The sequence below is a fragment of the Cibotium barometz genome, chromosome 19, assembly GCF_041138505.1.
Source record: "Cibotium barometz isolate CiBa-2024 chromosome 19, ASM4113850v1, whole genome shotgun sequence".
In the NCBI taxonomy this organism is placed as follows: Eukaryota; Viridiplantae; Streptophyta; class Polypodiopsida; order Cyatheales; family Cibotiaceae; genus Cibotium; species Cibotium barometz.
Genome location: NC_141064.1, coordinates 32,308,971 through 32,330,171, shown reverse-complemented (window position 1 = coordinate 32,330,171; position 21,201 = coordinate 32,308,971). Strand labels below are relative to the sequence as shown.

Genomic DNA, 21,201 nt, shown 5'->3' with positions numbered 1-21,201 from the left:
TTGGTCAGGGGAACCAAGATGCTTTGCCTGGGAGTTTGGGGAGCTTGGACTTGGTAGAGATGCCTGTGCAAGATGTGGGAATCTTGCAGGATCGCCAATGGTCTTGAAGCTGGAGAAACTGCAGGAAAGCGACAATGATGAGTCTGCAGTGCGTGAAGTTGCTGTGTGTGATGTTGATGGGCTGAAGGGAAGTGAGTGTATGATGGACACACCACATGTGGATGCTCACCATATGGATGAGCGGTTTGGTTATAGTTCGAGTCTGGCAGTTAGTCCAGAGGAAGGGTTGGAAGCCAATGATGTGGGTTGGAAATTGAGTGACCGTGAGGTGGGAGTTGATCAGATGTTTGTTATTTCGGTATATGATTATGAATGGGAGTCAGATGTGTCAGAGGGGAGTGAAGGTGAGGAGCGGTTGTCTCCACCACAAGGTTATGTGAGCTGGTCTGGAGGAGGAAGTGCAACAGTTAATGGTGATGAGGCCATATGTGAAGAGCCAAGGGGATTGCTGAAAGCAGAGGATCATGGCAGGGTGTATCAATGGTTGTTTGATGGAGGAGAATGCTTGAAGAACTGGAAGGTAGATGCACCGAGGTTTCTGTTTGATCCAGGAGGATAAATAGTTTCTGTTAGTGCAGCTGCTGGACATAAATGTCTCAGCAGAAAAAAGGGGGTTGCTAAATATGTGTATAGTTTTTTGGGAACCTCAAACTCAACTTGTACATGTGTACATGAGTGTTGTTCATGTTGTGGTGAAGTCATGGGGGCACCTATTGACTCAGTGTGGGCATCATGGATGCAGCAGTCAGGCTAGGGGTCTTGATGAAAGTGTATGTGCTGGAAAAAGTTGAGATCCTGGAAGCACAGCCTATCCGGAACGAGGATCAGCTGGTGATGATATTAGCTGCTTGGTCGTCTTGGAGTGTGTATGTGTCCAGAATTAAATGGCATTGGAAAGTTGCACCTTGAAAAGGTATGGAGGTATGGGCATGGTGTGAAAAGAGAGCATGGTGGCCATCTTCAAAATAAATAAATAAAATAAGAAAAACGTAGCCAGCTGGTGGTCTACGTGGAAATTGGAATGGCTGCCAGCGCATACTTCTGGAAGCTGGCCAGCGCAACAATGGTTCTCGCTGTGGAGGTGATAGCGGGGAAGTCGGTAGTTGCAGAAAGGAGAGGAAGGATCGCTGTGCTACTAATTTTGGTCTGAAGTCGTCAGATTTCAAAACTTTGCGGATCAATTTAGGTCACTTTGGTTACTCATTTCAATCCCCAAAAAAGCCCCACTCATGCTTAAGATTTCATTTTTGAATTATGTTTTCTCATTTCCTAAGTTAATTTATAATCATCCCCTCAAAATAGCAGCTTCCCAAGGATAAAAAATAACAACAAAATGCAACCATAATGAATTGTTTGAACTCTACTTACATGATCCATTCACATTACATCACATCCATTTATATTCATTCAGATCCACATCTCATCACATCACATCCATCCACATCACATCTCATCCATTCATGTCTCATCACATCATATTCACATTCATTTACATCTCATCATATCATATTCACATCACATCACATTCATTCATATCTCATCACACCCATTCACATCCATCACATTCATTCATATCTCATCACACCCATTCACATCCATCACATTCATTGCATCCACATCACATCATATATATTTCATCCACATCTATTCTTATCATATCACATTCATTCCATCCATATCACATCACATTCATTCCATCCACATTACATCACATTCATTCCATCCACATCACATCTCATTCATTCCATCCACATTACATCACATCCACATCTATCCATATCTCATCACATCCATTCACATTTCATCACATTCATCCACATCCATCCATTCATTCACATGCATATCTATCACATCACATCTCATTCTCATCCATTTACATCACATCACATCCTTTCACATATCATCATATCTCATTCTCATCCATTTATATCATGTCACATCCTTTCACATATCATCACACCTTATTCACATCTTATCACATTCACATCCACATCTATTTACATCACATCACATCACATCTCATCACACCCACTCACATTCACATCCACATCCATTTACATCACATCACATCCCATCCACATCTCATCACATCCACATCCACATCCACATCCATTTACATCTCATCACATCCACTCACATCTTATCACATCGCATTCACATCTTATCACACTCACATCCACAATTATTTACATCTCATCACATCCACATCCACATCCATTTACATCACATCCACATCCACATCCATTTATATCACATCCCATCCACATCTCATCACATCCACATGCATTTACATCACATCACATCTCATCACATCCACTCACATCTTATCACATCGCATTTACATCTAGTACCGTTTTCTACTTTTGATATCGATGGGACTTTTCTAGGTTTCTACCAATTGCTTGGCCTAGTTAAAGGTACTTTTTCTCGATGGATATTTTCATATTCTTTCTCAAATTTCTCAAGTGAAATATATTCAATATTCTTCTTTTTAAGTAAAAGACTCATGGGATTTACAAAAACCAATTCCACCTATATTTTCCAATTAATAATGCTCAAAATTTTACTTTTGATAAATACTCATAATTTGAATTATGCCAAAAAATTTTCTTTAACCATATAATTTCTTGGATCTCAATTATCATGGAAATTTCTCTTTTTTCATAAAAATAAATTTATCAAAAATTTATCTTTTCTTTAATTAATTATCTATATATAAACAGTAAAATTTTGTTTCCCATGAATTTGATGAAAATCATTCTTTTAGCATAGGATGTCTAATCCTAGAATATGGTAGGAAGTCCTCTTTTATTAGCATTATGCATAAAAATAAGATATGTATTATTTTCTAAAATTTTTACCATAGCTTCGCTGCTATTACTGATAATTTTTAATTTTTCTAAAAAGAATAAGACTTTGTAATACAATTATGATAGAAGAACTATCCTTAAACTTAAATCCAAATTATGAAATTAAATCATAAATTTACCATAATTTTATTAACATAAAAGCATGAAAATACTATTTTCTTAACCTCTAGCTTAACAAGCTTAGAGTTTGGTTTTGAATTAAGAATTTATCAATGAGAAGCATTCTTTTTCTAAAGAATTAGCCATAGGAATGACTATTCTTTTGGGAGAGAGAGAGATATACTTAAAAAGCATTCTAAAAATAAGCATAAAGATTAACTTTTTGTGATTAATCATTAAAGTTCTTAGAGAAAGCTTGATTTGCATTAAAAACAACTAATTAGACACTTCTCAAGTTTTTGTGATTAATCATTAAAGTTCTTAAAAGGGTTGAGAAGTGAAATCATTTGAGAATATTAACAAAAACCATGAAATTCCTTCTTACCTCTAGGTTTGGCTTGCTTCTTTATCTAGAAGTGAAGCCCCCAACCAATCGATTGGTTTAGTGAGTTGAGAAGAAAGCTCCAAGAGTTTTTGAAGAGAGAGAGAAGCTCCAAGCTCCCCAAAAGTAAAGGATTTTTAAGGAATAATAGAAAATATGATTATTTTAATGTAATACTGGCATGGTATAGCTCCCAAATTTTTTCCCAAAAGACTAAGGATCTATTTATAGGTGAGGGAGGCCACTAACCAAGTCCAACTGGGTTCTAGAATTTTTCAGGTTCATTTTGACTCAATTTGGACAATCTGAAAAAGGCAATTTCATATTGGGTGCGTAAATCTCATCCCAACACTTGGATTAATCCTATTGGCCCATAGGAACCTCAATTGGACCATAATTCAAAATTTTTTGAAAATCTAGACCCTTAGGCTAAAGTCCCTTATATCATTTTTTATTGATTCCTAATGCTTATTGGAAAGTTCATTTTGAGCTTCTGTTTCAGGGGAAACCATTTTAGACACTAGGAGGATTTTTATATCCAAAGATATCTCAATTTTGGATTACCTCTCTCTAGACATTTTCTCTCTCTAGGCCAAAACAGGGTAAAACAAGATCTTTCTCCTATTTCAGAGAGGGGAATTATTACAAGAACAAAAGGGGAGGTTCTTATACCTTTACTCCTCAAAAGTTGGAGGAAGGAATCTTACAAACCCTTTGCAAAAATGGACCACCTGTTGGGTGGTTATCTAGGCAGATCATACTTGCAAAGTGTGATAAATTTTGAGTACTATTCCTCTAGAGTTAAGCTAAGCTGCTTGAGCCCGAAGAACTCATTCATCATAATGGATTCATGACATGGGGGAAGGTAGCAATCCTTCACAACTTGCTTATTGTCACTCCAGGTCTAGGAACTTTCAATGACCCCCTTGTCTCGACACCATTGTTTCCACCAAAGTTTAGCATCTCCAGTGAGACAAAACCTGGCAAGCATGGATTGATTTCCATCTCCTATGCCGGCACTTAAAAAATAGTCATCCATAGCCTCAATCCAAACTTCTGCATCCGTTTCAATCTTTGAGCCTGCCCCATTGAATCAGGGAGACTGCATTTGTTTGAGGAGGATCTTCTTCTCCTGTGTATTTGTGTATAATGCATTAGAAGCAAGAAGCTGATGATCCTGATTACCAATACGAGTTTAAGTCTAGAATCATAACACTTGGGCTTCTTAATCTTACAAGAACACTAAGAATTGGAAATCAGGGTCCATCCCTTCCTACATCTAGCCCTATACCTAGATAAGTTTAGCAAGAAATCCTAGGAATCAAAAGAATGTAATAGATAAAGGACATCTCGCGTTTTCTAAGTGGGATAGGATGTAAGATTCCTCCCCCCTAGCTTTTGAGATGTACAAGTGTAAGAACCTTCCCTTCATTCTCTTGTAATCATCCCCCCTCAGAAATGGAAAAAGATCTTGTTTTACCCTATTTTGGCCTTGAGAGAGAGAATATCTAGAGAGAGATAATTTAAAATTGAGATATTTTTTGATACAAAAATTCTCCTGATATCTAGAATAAATTTCCCTGAAACAGAAGTTCAAAATGAACTTTCCAATGTGCATTAGGAATTGATTGAATATGTGTATAAGAGACCTTAGCCTAAGGGTCAACATTTTCAAAAAAAAATAGATTAAGGTCTAAATAATGTTCCAAAGGACCAATAGGATTAATCCAAGTGTTGGGATGACAAAAATGCAAAGAATAAAAGAAAATACCCCAAAAATGAGTAAATGCTCACATAAGATGAAGAGTTGAACTGAGTACAGGGTTTATTAGTTAAAAACTAAGGTATATTAGTTAAAAATGGGATATTTAGGTAAAATAATGCATTTTTGACACCTCAGTAAGGATGAAAAGCCACTTAAGGTAGGTTCCTTTTTTATCATCATTTCTTGGATTTTTTAATTCAAAAAAATGTGATATTTTTATCTCTCCTCTTTCCTAATGCATACTAGAATAAAAAGGGAGCCAAACTGATCCAAATCTTGTCCAAATTGGGTCAAACTAAAGCTGAAAACCTCTAGAACCCAGTTGGACTTGGTTAGTAGCCTCCCTCACCTATAAATACCCTCATTCCTTTGTATTTTCATCTTTGAGCAATACCAAGCCAGTATTATCTCTAAATTAACATATTTCTATTATCCCTCTAACTTGCCTCTTCTCTTAAGAGCTTTGGAGCTTCTCTATTCTCCATCCTCTCTTGGAGATTACCCTCCCCCTCTCGGTAGCCAAGGACTTGCTTATGGGCTTCACTTCTAGCCAAAGAATCAAGCCAAATTCAAAGGTAAACCTAATTTAATGGTTTTTTTTCCAATTCTCTCAATGATTTTCTTCTTCTCAACCCCTCTAAAGCTTGAGAAGCTTACAATGGAATGGTTTTCTCTTGAAATCAAGCTCTCCAATGATTTATAACATTTAATTAGATTAATGCTAATCTTTATGCTTAACTATAGTATTTTTGTTAATAAATCTCTCTTTTGGAAAGATTAATCATCTTTATGGTTAGATCCTTGGTAGAAGGATGATTCTTAAAGATAATCTCTTTATCCTAATCAAAACTCTAGGCTTGATAAGCTAGAGAAAGAGATTAGATATTTTCATGATTTTTAGTCTAGTAAAAATGATGGTTAATTCTTTTTAGCTTGATTATGAGTAAGACAAATCATATTAACTCATTCTAAATTGAAAGAGGGTCATGCTAACATTTTTAGAAATGAGGAATGGTTATTTTAGAATAATCAAGAGATTTATTCATAATTATGATTATAATTATGCTATGTATGCACAATTTAATTTTACTCTAAAAGAAGAATTCCTATCATATTTTCATTATAATTTTTTATTTCAAATTAGAAAATTGAACATTTCCAGTAATTGCAGCAAAGCTCTTGTAAAATTTTTTAAAAAAGAGATAAATCTTATTTTTATGCATAATTTTAATAAAGTAAAAAGAGGAATTCCTATCATATTCTAGGCATAGATATTTTTATGCTAAAAGCAGAGTTTTGAGCATTATTCAATAGTCAAAAAAATAAAGAAAGTTATGCACAAATTTTATAGAATCATTGAATAGATGTGAATGGATGTAGGAATGATGTGAATGGATGTGAATGGATATAAGAATGATGGGAATGGATGTAAGAATGATGTGAATGGATGTAGGATGATGTGAATGGATGTGATATGATGTGACTGAATGTGAATGGATGTGATATGATGTGACTGAATGTGAATGGATGTAGGAATGATGTGAATGGATATAGGAATGATGTGAATGGGTGTAGGAATGATGTGAATGGATGTAAATGGATGTAGGAATGATGTGAATGGATGTGATTGGATATAGGAATAATGTGAATGGATGTGAATGGATGTGAGTTGATATAGAAATGATGTGATTAGATGTGACTTACTGTAGAAAATATGGGATAATGAGAAATGATGTGGAATAATGAGAAATAACGTGGAATGGGATAATAAGAAATGACATGGAATAATGAGAAATGACGTGGAATGGGACGATGAGAAATGATGTGGAATGATGAGAGATGATGAGGAACAATGTGAAAGGATGTGGATGATGAGAAAATATGGGAATTCTGTTTGGAACTGTAATTGTAGATGAAACCTGTTTTTTTTAAGATTATTTTATGTCAAGAATGCTGGGGAAGCATTTTGACCATCTTGTGAATGAGGTCGTGTGCGGACCTAGGTGAAAAAGTTACAACAGCTGATGGAGAGTCAATGAAGGACGTCTCGCGTGTGGCAAGGTCGGCCGAGATCTTAACCAGCCTCGGTTTAATTAAAATGGTGAGCTTCCGGTACAATGGATGAGGGACCAAGGAAGTAGCCTATAAGTGAAGCGCTAGGTCACTTGCTAAGGAACCTAGAGGGTGTTGACCATACGGTGCTTGGGCTCTAGGTCGCCAAAGATACCCATGTGTGCGTTGGGGAAGAAAATGAGTTAGAGCTGTTTTCTGAACACGGGCATGGATCTGGTTGATTGACCTTGCTGGTCTTCAACGGATGAGTTCATGGCTCTTTTACATGGATCTTGTTGTTTGATCTTGTTGATCCTCCAAATGAGAGTCCATATAGTTTTTATGTGATTAAACTCCTAGGTACTATGGGCTAGGAACTATTGTGAAAAGGCCCCTGAGTGAGCAGGTGATGAGCATTCTGGTTGCCGATGAGATAGCATAGGTACGCTGAGGAAGGAATGACTGAAATTGGATTTTATGGTTGGAAAGTGGAAAAGTTGAAAATTGGATCTGGATAGTTTGGAGGATTATGATCAGTAATACTATGGTTTTATTTCAAGTTTGCTTTAAAGACAGTGTGTCTAAATTGTATTTTGCATGAGTGTTGGCTAGGGGGCCGGGAACTCTTTTCCCTGGTACCTGAGACAAAACATAACCAAATTTTCATAATGGATCCTATCAATATAGCGGTTGGGCGGTTGGCTAACCCATGGGATTGGATGGGGTTAGACTTGACTGATGGATCCCTCTAATTAAAATTCAATTCTATTCAAGTTACGATAGTTGAAGTAAATCACAGATAATCCTTGTTCTATGGAAAAGAATCAACGGATGTGCCTCTTTGATAAGGAAAAAAGCGTTGATCTCTATGATCCAAGTGCAAGTTCCTCCCTTGATCCAGCCATGTCAGAATGAAAAAGGAAAGTTAAGGCCTTTGACTACATTAGAATAATTCTCCTGGAGGAATCGCCTATGCTTTCTAGCGATGGAAGTTTTTCTCGGGTTCGAAGAGCCGAGGGATTAGTCTCTTGTCCGGACATTCGTGGTGGGCAGGGCCCCGAGTGGGATACCCTGCCCCGCGCATGAGGTTGCTACTTCCGCTACTAGCTTCTCGGATTCCAGTGCACGAAGGGGGCAGGGGTCTCACAAAGCCAAACAATAGAACATTATGATATGAGGCCCTGAGAGTGAGTCGCTCTACCTTTAGTGTGATTTTGTTTACCATAGATAGAGGGGTTGGGGTGTAACAAGTGTTGGTATCAAAGCTGAGCCAAGTTTAGATGATCTTTAGATGTATTTTTATCGTATGGTGCACTACTTAAAAGTGAAACTTAATGTATTTTAATGGGTTTCTCTTTTAGATGGAGCAAGAGTGGCCAGACCCTATTTATGTAAAGTCCTCAACCTATCTTCGGAAGATGATATGATAGCCTTCACTTTCAAGCACCTTCTTTCTTCAACTCATTGTGCAATTTAGAGTCACCCTGGCCTAGTATTTTGAGAGCCTTACTTTATGACTGGTTACACGTAGGACACTCGGGATAGTGGATCATGTCTACATATAACCAAGATGATGAGTCATTATCGACGAAGAACATTGCCCTTACAGTGATCCCTTATTCGACTGAATCATGAGATGTCAATCTCGAATGTCAAGCTCAAAACATTGTACCCAAAATTAAGGATTGGATAATGACATTAAGGAGGCATAATATGGATCTCAGCCCAAGACCATTCTGAGGCAAGGGTAATAACCATGGAGAGGCAGTTTTCAATTGGACAGATTCTATGGATGAGTACTTCAATATTATAAGATATAATGATAGAAGCAAGATGACTCTTACCAGCTTGAAGATTACTAGTGTGGCTTGGAATAGTTGGAGAAACCACATTGAATCCAACTATCTAAGACCAATTGAGAGATGGGAAGACATGAAGACTTATCTTCATCAGAGGTTTTATCCCCCTAGATTTCAAGAAGAGAACATGAATGAGTTCTGAGAGCTATCTCAAGCAGGGCAAACCTATTAAGTCATATCACTAGTCTTATGCAAGTTTATTCCGATAACCTCATGCGATGGATGATGAGACCCTTCTCCATCAGTTTTTCAGAAGATTGAATCCTCCCTTAGAAAAATTAGTGAAGAATGCAAAGCCCTCATCTATAGATGAAGCAGTCAAGATGGTTGAGTATTTTACTCAATCCTTTCCTAAAGAGACGACCCAACAGAGGCCCATTTGTCCCCTCCCTTGAAAAAAGCTCCATCTAATTTTGGTATGTCAAAGTTAAAGAGAAATAAGGCACATGATTAGAGCCAAGTGTCTAAAGCTAGTGGACTTAGAGACTAGGATTATTTCCCTAGATTGCTATCAGATTTACAATTTCTGCTTAAGGAGCACAAGTGTTTTAGATGCCAACAACCAGGACATTTGATGAATGATTGCCCAAATACACCCATTTTTGTCACCTTACCAACTCCTTATTCTCTTGGATCTCATTTACCAAAGGTATGCGGGCTCAGTCTCGAGCAATCAAGGGCATCCATCTCAAAATTAGAGAAATCAAAGGATGCCAGTTTCAGCAAAGTCAAGCCACTTCTAATGCTATTATAATAGCTTACCAAAGAGGAAGAAGAAAGAGACAAAATTCATGTCACAAATTCAGCACCAAGATCACAACCAACAATTCTCAGTAATTCAAACCTCAACCAATTTTCAAAGAAAAGATTTTAAACTTTAGTTGATTCATTTTAAACTTTTGGTTGATTCATTCTCAGCACTCATTCTTTCATTTTAACAGGATGTTTGCATAAGTTAGTAATCGACCAAAGCAAGGTAACTAAAATAAATGGAATTGTCTTGAGGAAAAGTTCTTTTCATGTGCCATGAGACGGATATAATTAAGTTCTCTTTAAATGGGAGCCTCATCAAATGTAAGTCTAGAGTGTTACCCTTAGGAGTGTATGACAGGATTCTTGGTATGGATTGGCTTACATAAAACCAAGCTTATATTCATTATCACAAAGGAAACATTTCTTTTATAGATCTAACGGAAATAAGATGCAAGGTATTTGGGTAAAGTGGAGCTCCCACCCTCCTGCAACTTGTAAATATATCTAAGTTATTGAAGGGACTTGGAAGAAGCAAGCAATTTATGTTATTAAGCTTAATCCTACATGTAAAGTGTCAAATACGAAGGAAGTGCTGACATATTTCCTAAAGATTTAACTGAAACTCCCCGGACTTATGAGTTTGATCATGAGATAGAGTTGATTCCTAGAGACTAACTAAAGTGGGAAAAGAGCTTATAAGATACTCGTTCTTCCAAAGGTAATTGAGCCTAAAGAATAGTTGAGGTAACTTTAGAGATCAGCCCAGTGTATCCCCTTGGGGTGTACCAATTCTTTTCCAAAAGAATAAGAATGGGACTCTTATTCTTTTCTAAAAGAAGAAGGATGGGGTTTTTGTTCTTTGTTGAGATATCAAATTCAACTATGCCATTAGTGGCTATGTGATATCCACGTTTATGTACTAGAGTTATGGTGTTATAGCATAGTTATAGTGCCATCTCATAGAGTTAACTTCATAGTATAGATTAACTTTTGTATGTTATAGTAGGAGAGTAATTTCCCTTACACTATATACTCTTATCTCTTTTTTTATGGTTGTAGAGAGAAGAGAAAGGATAGAAGAAAATTATACATCCATCTCTTGTGTGTTTGTCTACTCTTATGTGTATATGTTGTATAAGTATGGGATTGTGGAGCACCTACCTACCATTCAGATGCATGTGAAGTTGCAGTACGATAGGCAAGTATGATAAGCAAATAGTATTGACTACCTTTTTTTTAAGAGAGCAAAAAACGAAGCTTCTCTAGAGCTTGTGTGTACTAACTAATCTTTGTGCTAAGATGCCTAACATTGCCACTATGTGGTTCTTACTATTTCTTTACTTTATTGATCACAATAGCTAGTTGGAAGATTTGGGTTTATTTTCTTTGGGAGGTGGCACATGATTTTGAAATATTTATAGAACTTTTGAACAATGGAGTGAAAGATCAATGACTTTCGTTGGAAGATTTGGGTTTATATCCCTTTTTGCCTTAATTTAATTCTTGGACCTAAGCAGAACCTTAGAAAATTATGGAATCCTTTTAAATATCTTGGACCTTAGAAGAATAGATGTTAGATAGTCTATTTCCAAAAATAGGATAACTTGTTAATTTATCAAATTCTAGGAGAAGCCGCTAACCAGATCTATTTCTAGAGAGAGAAACGTAGTCTAAATGCTTTAATTTGACATTAGCCCATCTAGATTAGCCCTTAGGTTACATGATGAGTGAAGGGATGTAATTAGAACGTTTAAAATTTATTTGAGAAGTTAGGACCTAGATAGACAAAATATCATTAAGGAGGAGGAAAATTACCTTAGTTCAATTAAAAATTTGTCAAGATTGAGCATTCTTTTTGGAGAACTAGTGTAAAGAATTCTAGAATGCAAAATCTAGAGAGAGAAGAAGAGATTCTTGAGAGAAAAAGAGAAGTGACCCTCAAAGCAAGTAGGATTAAGGATAAGATTAGGTTGAAACCCAATTCTAGGGTTAACAAGAGCTACCGCCATTATCTTACATCAAGGAGTCACGGTAGATACACCAAAGGGTCATACATTCAAGATATAAAGCAATGGTGTCCAAAGCTACAACTTGGACGGGTGCTCGTAATGGTGTGACAGAGTATTTATGGCGATTCCCGCTTCAAGAGTGTGTGGTAGTAAGTTAGGATGAAGTCCTAAGTGATGTACTTCATGGATATATTATGAGAGTGGTCATTGTAATAGCATTAGGCCTCTTATGAGCCTAAAGTGCCCGACCAGCCACAGTTTAAGTGAGTGTGAACACTTATGGCCATGTATATAAGTGAATTTCTCTCATAATACAATACACTCTCCCATTGTGGAATTGACTCTTGCTCTTGCTAATCTCTCTCCCTAATGCATGCTAGTGAGTGTGTGTGAGTGAAGTGAGGTGAGGTGAGAGGAGGGACGAGTACCCATAGTGCAACGTGGGGGTGTGACAACGCTCGCGGCGGCAGGAGGTGTGGTGGAATTGCTTCTCAAGGAGTTGTAGAGCTTGGAGACCTCAAGGGTTACGAGCTCGGCCATTGGAAAGATCCTCACAATAGTTGCGGTTCACCAGGTAATCTCTTTTTGGATGTGTTTCAAGGAGGGTTAGGTTAAGCCTTAACACCCTCAAAGCAAGTAGGATTAAGGATAAGATTAGGTTAGGTTAAGCCTTAACACCCTCAAAGCAAGTAAGATTAAGGATAAGATTAGGATGAAACCCTATAAATGACTCTAAAAAATAAAGTTATATCAAATATGGTCATATTAAGTCAATTCCTCCCAAGGAAAGTAAAGAGAAAGTCCCAGTTAACCTATAAATCAAGAGATTGAAAGTACCTTAACCAAGAGTAGGGCTATATCTCAAAAGAGAACTTTAGAGAGCCTTGAAGTCGCCACATTGAATGTCTTTTTATAGTAGTGAAATAAGGACCAAGACTAAAGTCAAGAACATGAAAAGTAGGGATTGATGTGCTTAATTCAGGGAGGCCATCCTTAAGTAATGTGAAAATGATACCAAGGGAATTGAACTTGAGAAATCAAGATTAAAATAAGTTTAAGGGACCTTCAAGGAAGAAAATTCCTTAAGATCCTTAGGAATTACCAAAGTTTGTTAGATATTCTCGATGCTCAAAGTTTCAATTGGAGAGTTGTGATGTCTCGTTGAGCTTGCGATAGTTTACACTGCTTTGAATGTGAATATGGTGTGTTTTGATTGAAATATTGCTTTATGTGTTTGTGTGTAGCCTCTAAAGGTACACACAGGTTTATGGATTACTGTTGTGGGCATCATATCCACATAGCGCATCACACGAAGGGAGCATTGACCCCTTTCGATCGAACATGGATGTACTCCTAGCACGACTATTGTGAGGAGAGAAAGCAACTCTAGAGTGAAATGGGCAGTGTAGTGCTTGGTGGGGTTATGTATATGTGTTGGTATTAAAGATACGTGACTCCTGATGTTGGTGCCTACAGTGTCCGTGCTTATGGGATAGGTGATAACCAATAGAAGTGACTCCTAAGATTATTTGACAATGGTGTTGAGGTGGATGTGAGACATTGTAGGGTTCCTTCGGTCATCACAATGGTGTAAAAGTTTTTAGGCTCATTGATACATATCGTCCTGGTCTAAGGATCGATCATGGTGCAAGAAGATTGATGATGATAAGATGACATTGATGTGTTACTTTGATATTTGTTATGTGATGTGTGACATAGAGATATGAAATATGCATGATTTGAAAAAAATAGTATGATGTATGGTTTTTATAAAAGGATTATTTTTAAAAAGAATTATGTGTGTGAACTCTTATTTTTGAGTGGAGTCAGGACATCTTGTTTTAGCCTCAAGAAAAGCTGCTTTATGTGACTTGCTTGTGAGAATTATAAAGGGAAACCACCTGGTGGAATCACAAAGGTGAATGATTCACCTTTCCTATGTAAGGATTTTTCTTATCAGACTAAGAGGAGCTAACAGAAAAGCCAAACATTAGAACATTATGATATGAGGCCCCGAGTGAGTCGCTCTACCTTTAGTGTGATTTTGTTTGCTATAGATATAGCGGTTGGGGTCTCACAAGTGCTGGTATGAAAGCTGAGCCAAGTTTAGATGATCTTTAGATATATTTTTATTGTGTGGTGCACTGCTTAAAAGTGTAACTTATAGTATTAATGGGTTTCTCTTTTAGATGGAGCAAGAGTGGTGGCCATACCCTATTTATGTAAAGTCCTCAACTTATCTTCGGAAGACGATATGATAGCCTTCACTTTCAAGCACCTTCTTTCTTTAGCTCATTGTGCAATTTAGAGTAACCCTAGCTTGGTATTTTGAGAGCCTTACTTCATGACTAGGTACAAGTGGTACACTCGGGATAGTGGATCATGTCTACATATAACCAACATGATGAGTGATTATCAACGAAGAACATGATGAGTGATTATCAACGAAGAACATTGCCCTTTTTACAATGATCCTTATTCGATTAAATCATGAGGAGATGTCAATCTCAGGTGTTAAGCTCAAAACATTGTACCCAAAATTAAGGCATTGGATAATGATGTTAAGGAGGCATAATATGGATCTCAGCCTAAGACCATTCTGAGGTGAGGGTGATAACCATGGAGAGGCAGTTTTTAATTGGACAGATTCTATGTATGAGTACTTCAATATTATAGAATATAATGATAGAAGCAAGATGACTCTTACCAGATTGAAGATTACTAGTGTGGCCTAGAATAGTTGGAGAAACCACATTGAATCCAACTATCTAAACCAAGACCAATTGAGAGATGGGAAGACATGAAGACTTATCTTCATCAGAGGTTTTATCCCCCTGGATTTCAAGAAGAAAACATGAATGAGTTCTTAGAGCTATCTCAAGCAAGCAAACCTATTAAGGCATATCACCAATCTTATGCAAGTTTAGTCTAACATGCTCATGCAATGGATGATGAGACCCTTCTCCATCAATTTGTCAGAAGATTGAATCCTCCCTTAGAGAAATTAGTGAAGAATGCAAAGCCCTCATCTATAGATGAAGCAATCATGATGGTTGAGGACTTTACTCAATCCTTTCCTAAAGAGACGACGTAAAAAATGCCCTTTTTTTCCCTCCCTTGAAAAACGATCCATCTAATTTTGGCATGCCAAAGTTAAAGAGAAATAAGGGACATGAATAGAGCCAAGTGTCTAAAGCTAGTGGACCTAGAGACTAGGATTATTTCCCTAGATTGCTGACAGATTTATAATTTCAGCTTAAGAGGAGCACAAGTGTTTTAGATGCCAACCACCACGACATTTGCTGAATGATTGCCCAAATACACCCATTGTTGTCACCTTTCCAACTCCTTGTGCTCTTGGATCTCATTTACCAGATGTATGCGGGCTCAGTACCCCGAGCAATGAGACCTCCATCTCTCAAAACTAGACAAATCAAAGGATGCCAGTTTCAATAGAGTCAAGCTGATTCTAATGCTATTATAATAGTTGACCAAGAGGAAGAAGAAAGAGACAAAATTCATGTCACAAATTGAGCACCAAGATCACAACCACCAACGATTCTCAGTGATTCAAACCTCAACCAATTTTCAAAGAAAAGATTTTAAACTTTAGTTGATTCATTTTAAACTTTTGGTTAATTCACAGCACTCATTCTTTCATTTTACCAAGATGTTTGCATAAGTTAGTAATCGACCAAAGCAAGGAAACTAATACAAATGGAATTGTCTAGTGGAAAAGTTCTTTTCATGTGCCATGAGATGGATATAATTAAGTTCTCTTTAAATGGGGGCCTCATCAAATGTAAGCCTAGAGTGTTACCCTTAGGAGTGTATGATAGGATTCTTGATATGTATTGGCTTATATAGAACCAAGCTTATATTCATTATCACAAAGGGAACATTGCTTTTATAGATCATAATGGGAATAAGATGCAAGGGATTGGGATAAAGTGGAGCTCCCACCTTGCAACTTGTAAAGATATCCAAGTTATTGAAGGGACTTGGAAGAAGCAAGCAATTTATGTTATTAAGCTTAACCCTACAAGTAAAGAGTTAGATATGAAGGAGCCATAATGGTTAAGTGAGTATGCTGACATATTTCCTAAAGATTTAACTAAAACTCCCCCGACTTATGAGTTTGATCATGAGATAGAGTTAATTCCTAGAGACCAACCAAACTACAAAAAGAGCTTATAAGATAGTTGTTCCAAAGGTAATTGAGCCTAAAGAACAATTGAGGTAACTTTTGAGATCAGCCTGGTGTATCCCCATGGGACGTCGCAAGGTAGAGATTGGTCGGTACGTCAACCTAGTTAGCTCAACTCGTGACTGGGGACAGCCAAGTCTGTGGGCTTGCCCACGGCTGTCATGGTTGGGTGGTGAGTTAGGCTTGCACCCCTCCTCCTTGTTTGTTTGTTTGTTTTCAGGTCTTGAGTCTCACACCAGGAGCGTTCTACGAGAAGATCTATGGGGATTTGACAAAACTGCCACACCCCTCCTCTCACAAAGGGCCAGAAGAAACAACTCTTAAGCAGTCGTAAGCCAGTGGAAAGAGAGAGAAAGATATTCAGCAGATACACTGCTGTCCCTCAGTCCAATCCTTCTCCTCAAAAACACCAGCCCTGGGAGTATAGAGTATGCTGTCTTGAATTGCAGCCACCCGCCTTTGCCCTCCAGAGCTCACACGAGCGGAAGAGAAGGAGAGAGAGAGAGAGAGAGAGAGAGAGAGAGGAGAGAGGGCTTCAGGCTGCGCCTACTGTCCTGTCAACCACCCTTCTCTTGTTTCTGTACCCGTTGTCCTGCAGCTCCTTGTACCAGTTGTCCTGCAGCCGCCTGCGCCAACTGCCGAGTAGCCACATGTACCAGCTGACCTGCAGCAACCGTCTGCGCCAACTGTCTAATAGCCGCCTGTAGCTGCTGACCTGTAGCCGACCTGCACCAGCTGCCCTGCACCGACCTGCAGCAAATGTTCTATACGGCTCCCCTTCAGGCGACCTGTACAAGCCAACCTGCACGTCTCTCTCTCCACGCAGCCAGCCGCCCTCCCCTTTCCGAGAGAGAGAGAGAGAGAGAGGCATGTACCTCCAAAAATGGAGTAGCCTCTCCCCAAATTTATCCATAAGAAATTCTAAGGCCCTAAGGCCCTTTTAAGTTTATTAAAACTTATCCCTAGGGGCCACCCAAGTTTAAAACATTAGAATATTAAATCCCTTGGTCCCCCTTCACGCGTGGGGATGTCCACACATGTTACCATTTGTCCGGGCACCCAAGTATGAATCGTGAAATATTTATCTTGCTCACAGACCACCATGCCCACACTTGTGCTGTTCCAATTTCACAGGGTCGTGACAAAAACTCTAAAAACAATCAGTTCTGTTCCAATTTCACAGGGTCACGACAAAAACTCTAAAAACAATCAGTTTTGTTAAGTAATACTACATGTCAGCATTTTGATTTACAAATCTATATAGCACATGGAAAGAGTCACTGCTGAAATCTGAAGTCTAGAAAACAGAGGATCATGTAATACATGTGCTTACAAAGATGAAGTAAGGACGAGACCACGATCATAGTTAAGAAACACGGGAATTTTGAAAACACTCAGTTGCATTGACTACATGTCAGCATTATGATTTACAATTCAATATAGCACATGGAAAGAGTCACTGAAATCTGAAGTCTAGAAAACAGAGTTGCTGTATCATACAGCAGTTACCATCAATCTGTCTGATGTAAAACTGGAAGATTACCTGGCTATTTAAACCCTAAGATTCGGCGGCAAGAACTTTGGCATCCTCTTTGACTACAGCTGGCTTGGAGTTTTTAGTCTTGAAGTCCTTCACTGCAGCCTTGATAGCATCTTCGGCCAGCATAGAACAGTGGAGCTTGACGGGCGGCAGGGACAAGTGCTTTGCAATATCACTGGATTAAAACAAAAAAACAAAAAAGAAGAAAGAACTCAACTCACGCCTTCAAGTGCACGAGACAAAACCAAAAAAGAAACATAATGTGAGAAGAAAAGAAAAGAAAGAACCTGTTCTTTATGGTCAGCACTTCTTCCATGGGCTTGCCTTTAATCCATTCGGTGGCTGTAACGCCATACAACCTGTCAGAAAGAAAATAAAACCCTAACAAAATGAGAAACCCTAATTTCACAAAGAGAAAACCGACCTACGGAGGAGGAAGCGATGGCCGAGCCGCAGCCGAAGGTCTTGAAACATGAGTCCACGATCTTCCCGGTGTCGGGGTCGACCTTGATCTGCAGCTTCATCACGTCTCCACAGGCGGGAGCCCCCACCAGGCCAGTTCCCACGTTGGGGTCGTTCTTGTCGAAGGAGCCCACGTTGCGAGGGTGGTTGTAGTGATCCACCACATTTTCGTGGTAGCAGGCGCGATGGACCATCATGGCTGATGAGGAAGGCACAGAACCGCCGCCTCGCGCCGTCCCCAAGGCCCGGCCAGCGATGGTGGCCAGCGTACGACGCATGGCTACTTGCTTGATCAGAGTAGCGGCTGATTTAGAAATCAGAGAGGGAGAACAGAGGGGCAGGCAGACCTAAAGATCGACGTTTCGGGAAAAATGAGCAATTATTTAATTTTATCCAATATTTATTTTTGTCACATTACTAAATTAATGACCGACTCACTGGTATATAGTATTGCCATTGCTGCCACACACACATGCACATGACCGTCTCCCTCTCTCTCTCTCTCTCTCACTTACACACACTCTCAAATGTTGAAACTCTCTCTCTCTCTCACATGCACACATATACACACCCTCTCTCTCTCTCTCTCTCTCTCTCTCAGACACATGCACACATATACACACCCTCTCTCTCTCTCACAGACACATGCACACTCCCTCTCTCTTCTTACACTCTCTCACATAGAAGCGTTCTCTCTCTCTCTCTCTCTCTCTCACTCACACACACACGTGCGCATGCACACACACACACACACTCTCTCTCTCTCTCTCACGCACACATACACATATGTATATATATAGTATATACAATATTATGTTTTAGATACATATACCTATACATGCATACATGTATGTAAAAATATAAATACAAACATCGACATAATTTCCTTAAGAGGTTAATGCCCCACACTCCACGCTCGTCACCCCTTGACTCGCACTTACCACAAGTTGAAAGGAGTCGCCAGAGGAAAAGCTTACAGTTTCTTGGATGTCACTCACAAATGATTGTTTCCAAAAAGAACAAAAAGCGTAGAGTGTGTGTTAACCTTAAGAGGTTAATGCTGCCCACAGACCACGCTCGTCACCCCTTGACTCACACTAACCACATGTTGAAAAGAGTCGCCAGAGGAGAAGCTTACAGTTTCTTATTTGGCTTCTCAAACCACTACCAAATGACGATTGACTCAGCCGATCGATGTAAGACATAATTTGCTACATAATGGGAAAATACGCGTATCGCGTCATGCCCTTTGGCTTAACGAATGCCTCTACCACCTGACAACACTTGTATAGCCTTTAAGGATCTCCTTTGGAAGATCCAAGAGATATTGATAACCTATGCTTGTGCTCGAAGTGGAAGGAGCATCTTGCTCATCTTTGAGAGATATAGACTCTACCGCATCTCGTTGTACCCACTCAAATATCAATTCTGGGTTAAACAAGGTGTCATCTATCGTCTCCAAGAACGGTATCTCCACAGATGAGAACAAGGTCCATGTGATCTTAGAGTTACCACCGCCCATCAACTACAAAGGGGCGCAAAGATTCATGGGCTGCGTAAAGTATAATACGAGATTCATCTTCTTGTATGCCATATATGCTAGACTCTTATATAAGCTACTAATTATCTTTGAATGGATAGACAAATGCCAATGGGCATACAAAAAGCTGAAGAGGCCATTAGCAGTGCATCCATCCCTTAACTGGGATCTAATTTTCCATGTCTGCATATGGATGCGATGCTTCAACATTTGCACCTAGGATCGTCTTGCTTGGTAGTTTTGTGTTCAAAGGTAGGCTTTGGACAAAATGATGGATGCCACGTCTTTGCTTAGGCATCAAACTTGTCTTGGCTAGCCAAGGAATGCTTGGGTACTCGTGTTGCTTCTCAACCTCACTGAAGGTTTGTTAAGGTTGACGTCTAGGGGGTGGTCTCTGTCGGCCATGTTTGGGTCTCTAAAACAGGGTTAGAGGGGGTAGCCGATGCATCGAGGCAAGGGGAGTGTTATGTCTTAGGGAGTACCTGAAATGTTGGTATATGGTTGGACAATAAGGCTTGGGATGCTAAAAGGTTTATAATATCCTCGTCCTCACCAAAGTTATAGTATAACTAATCCATTGGGGAGATGGAGTGTCATGTTTCGTCTTCACAATAACAACTGACTATACAGTGGTAGCGATCCATCCCCTTGTGATTGGATGATGCTTTCTTTCATTGTATTACTTGCTTCTAGTGGAGGTCATATAGAACTTACAAGATGCAAGCTTAGATCCAATCAAAAACTATACTTCAAAATAACCAACGGTTATGGGAATTGTTTACGATGATGGTTGTTACGGATGGTGTGAGGGGTGGTAGCCTAACGAGGTCCACATCTCCCAAGATAAAATATTGTGTTTAGTCCCAGTAAACAATTCCTAATTCATAACCAATGATTATAGATTGGGAATCGTTTACCTGCAGTGATGGTTATTGCAGATGGTGCGAGGGGTGGTAGCCTAATGAGGTCCACATCTCCCAAGATAAAACATTGTGGCTAGTCTCGGTGTTAACCAATGATTATAGATTGGGAATCGTTTACCTGCAGTGATGGTTATTGCAGATGGTGTGAGGGGTGGTAGCCTAACGAGGTCCACATCTCCCAAGATAAAATATTGTGTTTAGTCCCAGTAAACAATTCCTAATTCATAACCAATGATTATAGATTGGGAATCGTTTACCTGCAGTGATGGTTATTGCAGATGGTGCGAGGGGTGGTAGCCTAATGAGGTCCACATCTCCCAAGATAAAACATTGTGGCTAGTCTCGGTGTTAACCACCATGAGCTAGGTGATCTTTTCGGGGGAGCTCTCACTCAAGGCAAGTAGGTTCCATCGTTGTTTCTTTCTTGGCTGAATCACGAAGGTTGATAGCATGTTCAGAGAAAGCATGTACATAACTATGTAAGGTTAGGGGTCTATGGCCTTTTGGGTTCTTCTTTTGTTGAGCGTTCACCTCGAGGTGTGCCTTACATTTTTCGTTGTCAACCTCTCATTTCTCTTTCTTTTTTTCGTTGTCAAAATTCTCCTCCTTTTTCTTGTGAATGTGAGAGGTCCATAGTAGAACATCAACTTACTACCATTAAAATATCCTTCAATCCATCC

The 21,201-nt window shown here is 39.0% G+C and overlaps 1 protein-coding gene across 1 annotated transcript; it reads right to left on the bottom strand.

The window, feature by feature from the left end:
• Positions 1-17,438: 17,438 nt before the first annotated feature.
• LOC147628468 (uncharacterized) lies at positions 17,439-18,418 on the bottom strand. The gene is made up of 3 exons (XM_086813614.1): positions 18,021-18,418; positions 17,884-17,938; positions 17,439-17,771 (listed from the first exon to the last, which is right to left on the bottom strand). The coding sequence occupies exons 1-3, from the start codon at positions 18,334-18,336 to the stop codon at positions 17,615-17,617; spliced, it is 528 nt and encodes a 175-aa protein (XP_086669740.1). The 5' UTR covers positions 18,337-18,418; the 3' UTR covers positions 17,439-17,614.
• Positions 18,419-21,201: the final 2,783 nt, after the last annotated feature.

What these genes read in the sequence shown, in the direction of transcription:
- LOC147628468 (XM_086813614.1), bottom strand. Translation starts at nt 18,336, where the DNA reads ATGCGTCGTACGCTGGCCACCATCGCTGGCCGGGCCTTGGGGACGGCG. An exon ending in CATCGCTTCCTCCTCCGTAG is followed by an intron (nt 17,939 to 18,020) that starts GTCGGTTTTCTC and finishes ATGGCGTTACAG; the next exon opens with CCACCGAATGGATTAAAGGC. An exon ending in GTGCTGACCATAAAGAACAG is followed by an intron (nt 17,772 to 17,883) that starts GTTCTTTCTTTT and finishes GTTTTAATCCAG; the next exon opens with TGATATTGCAAAGCACTTGT.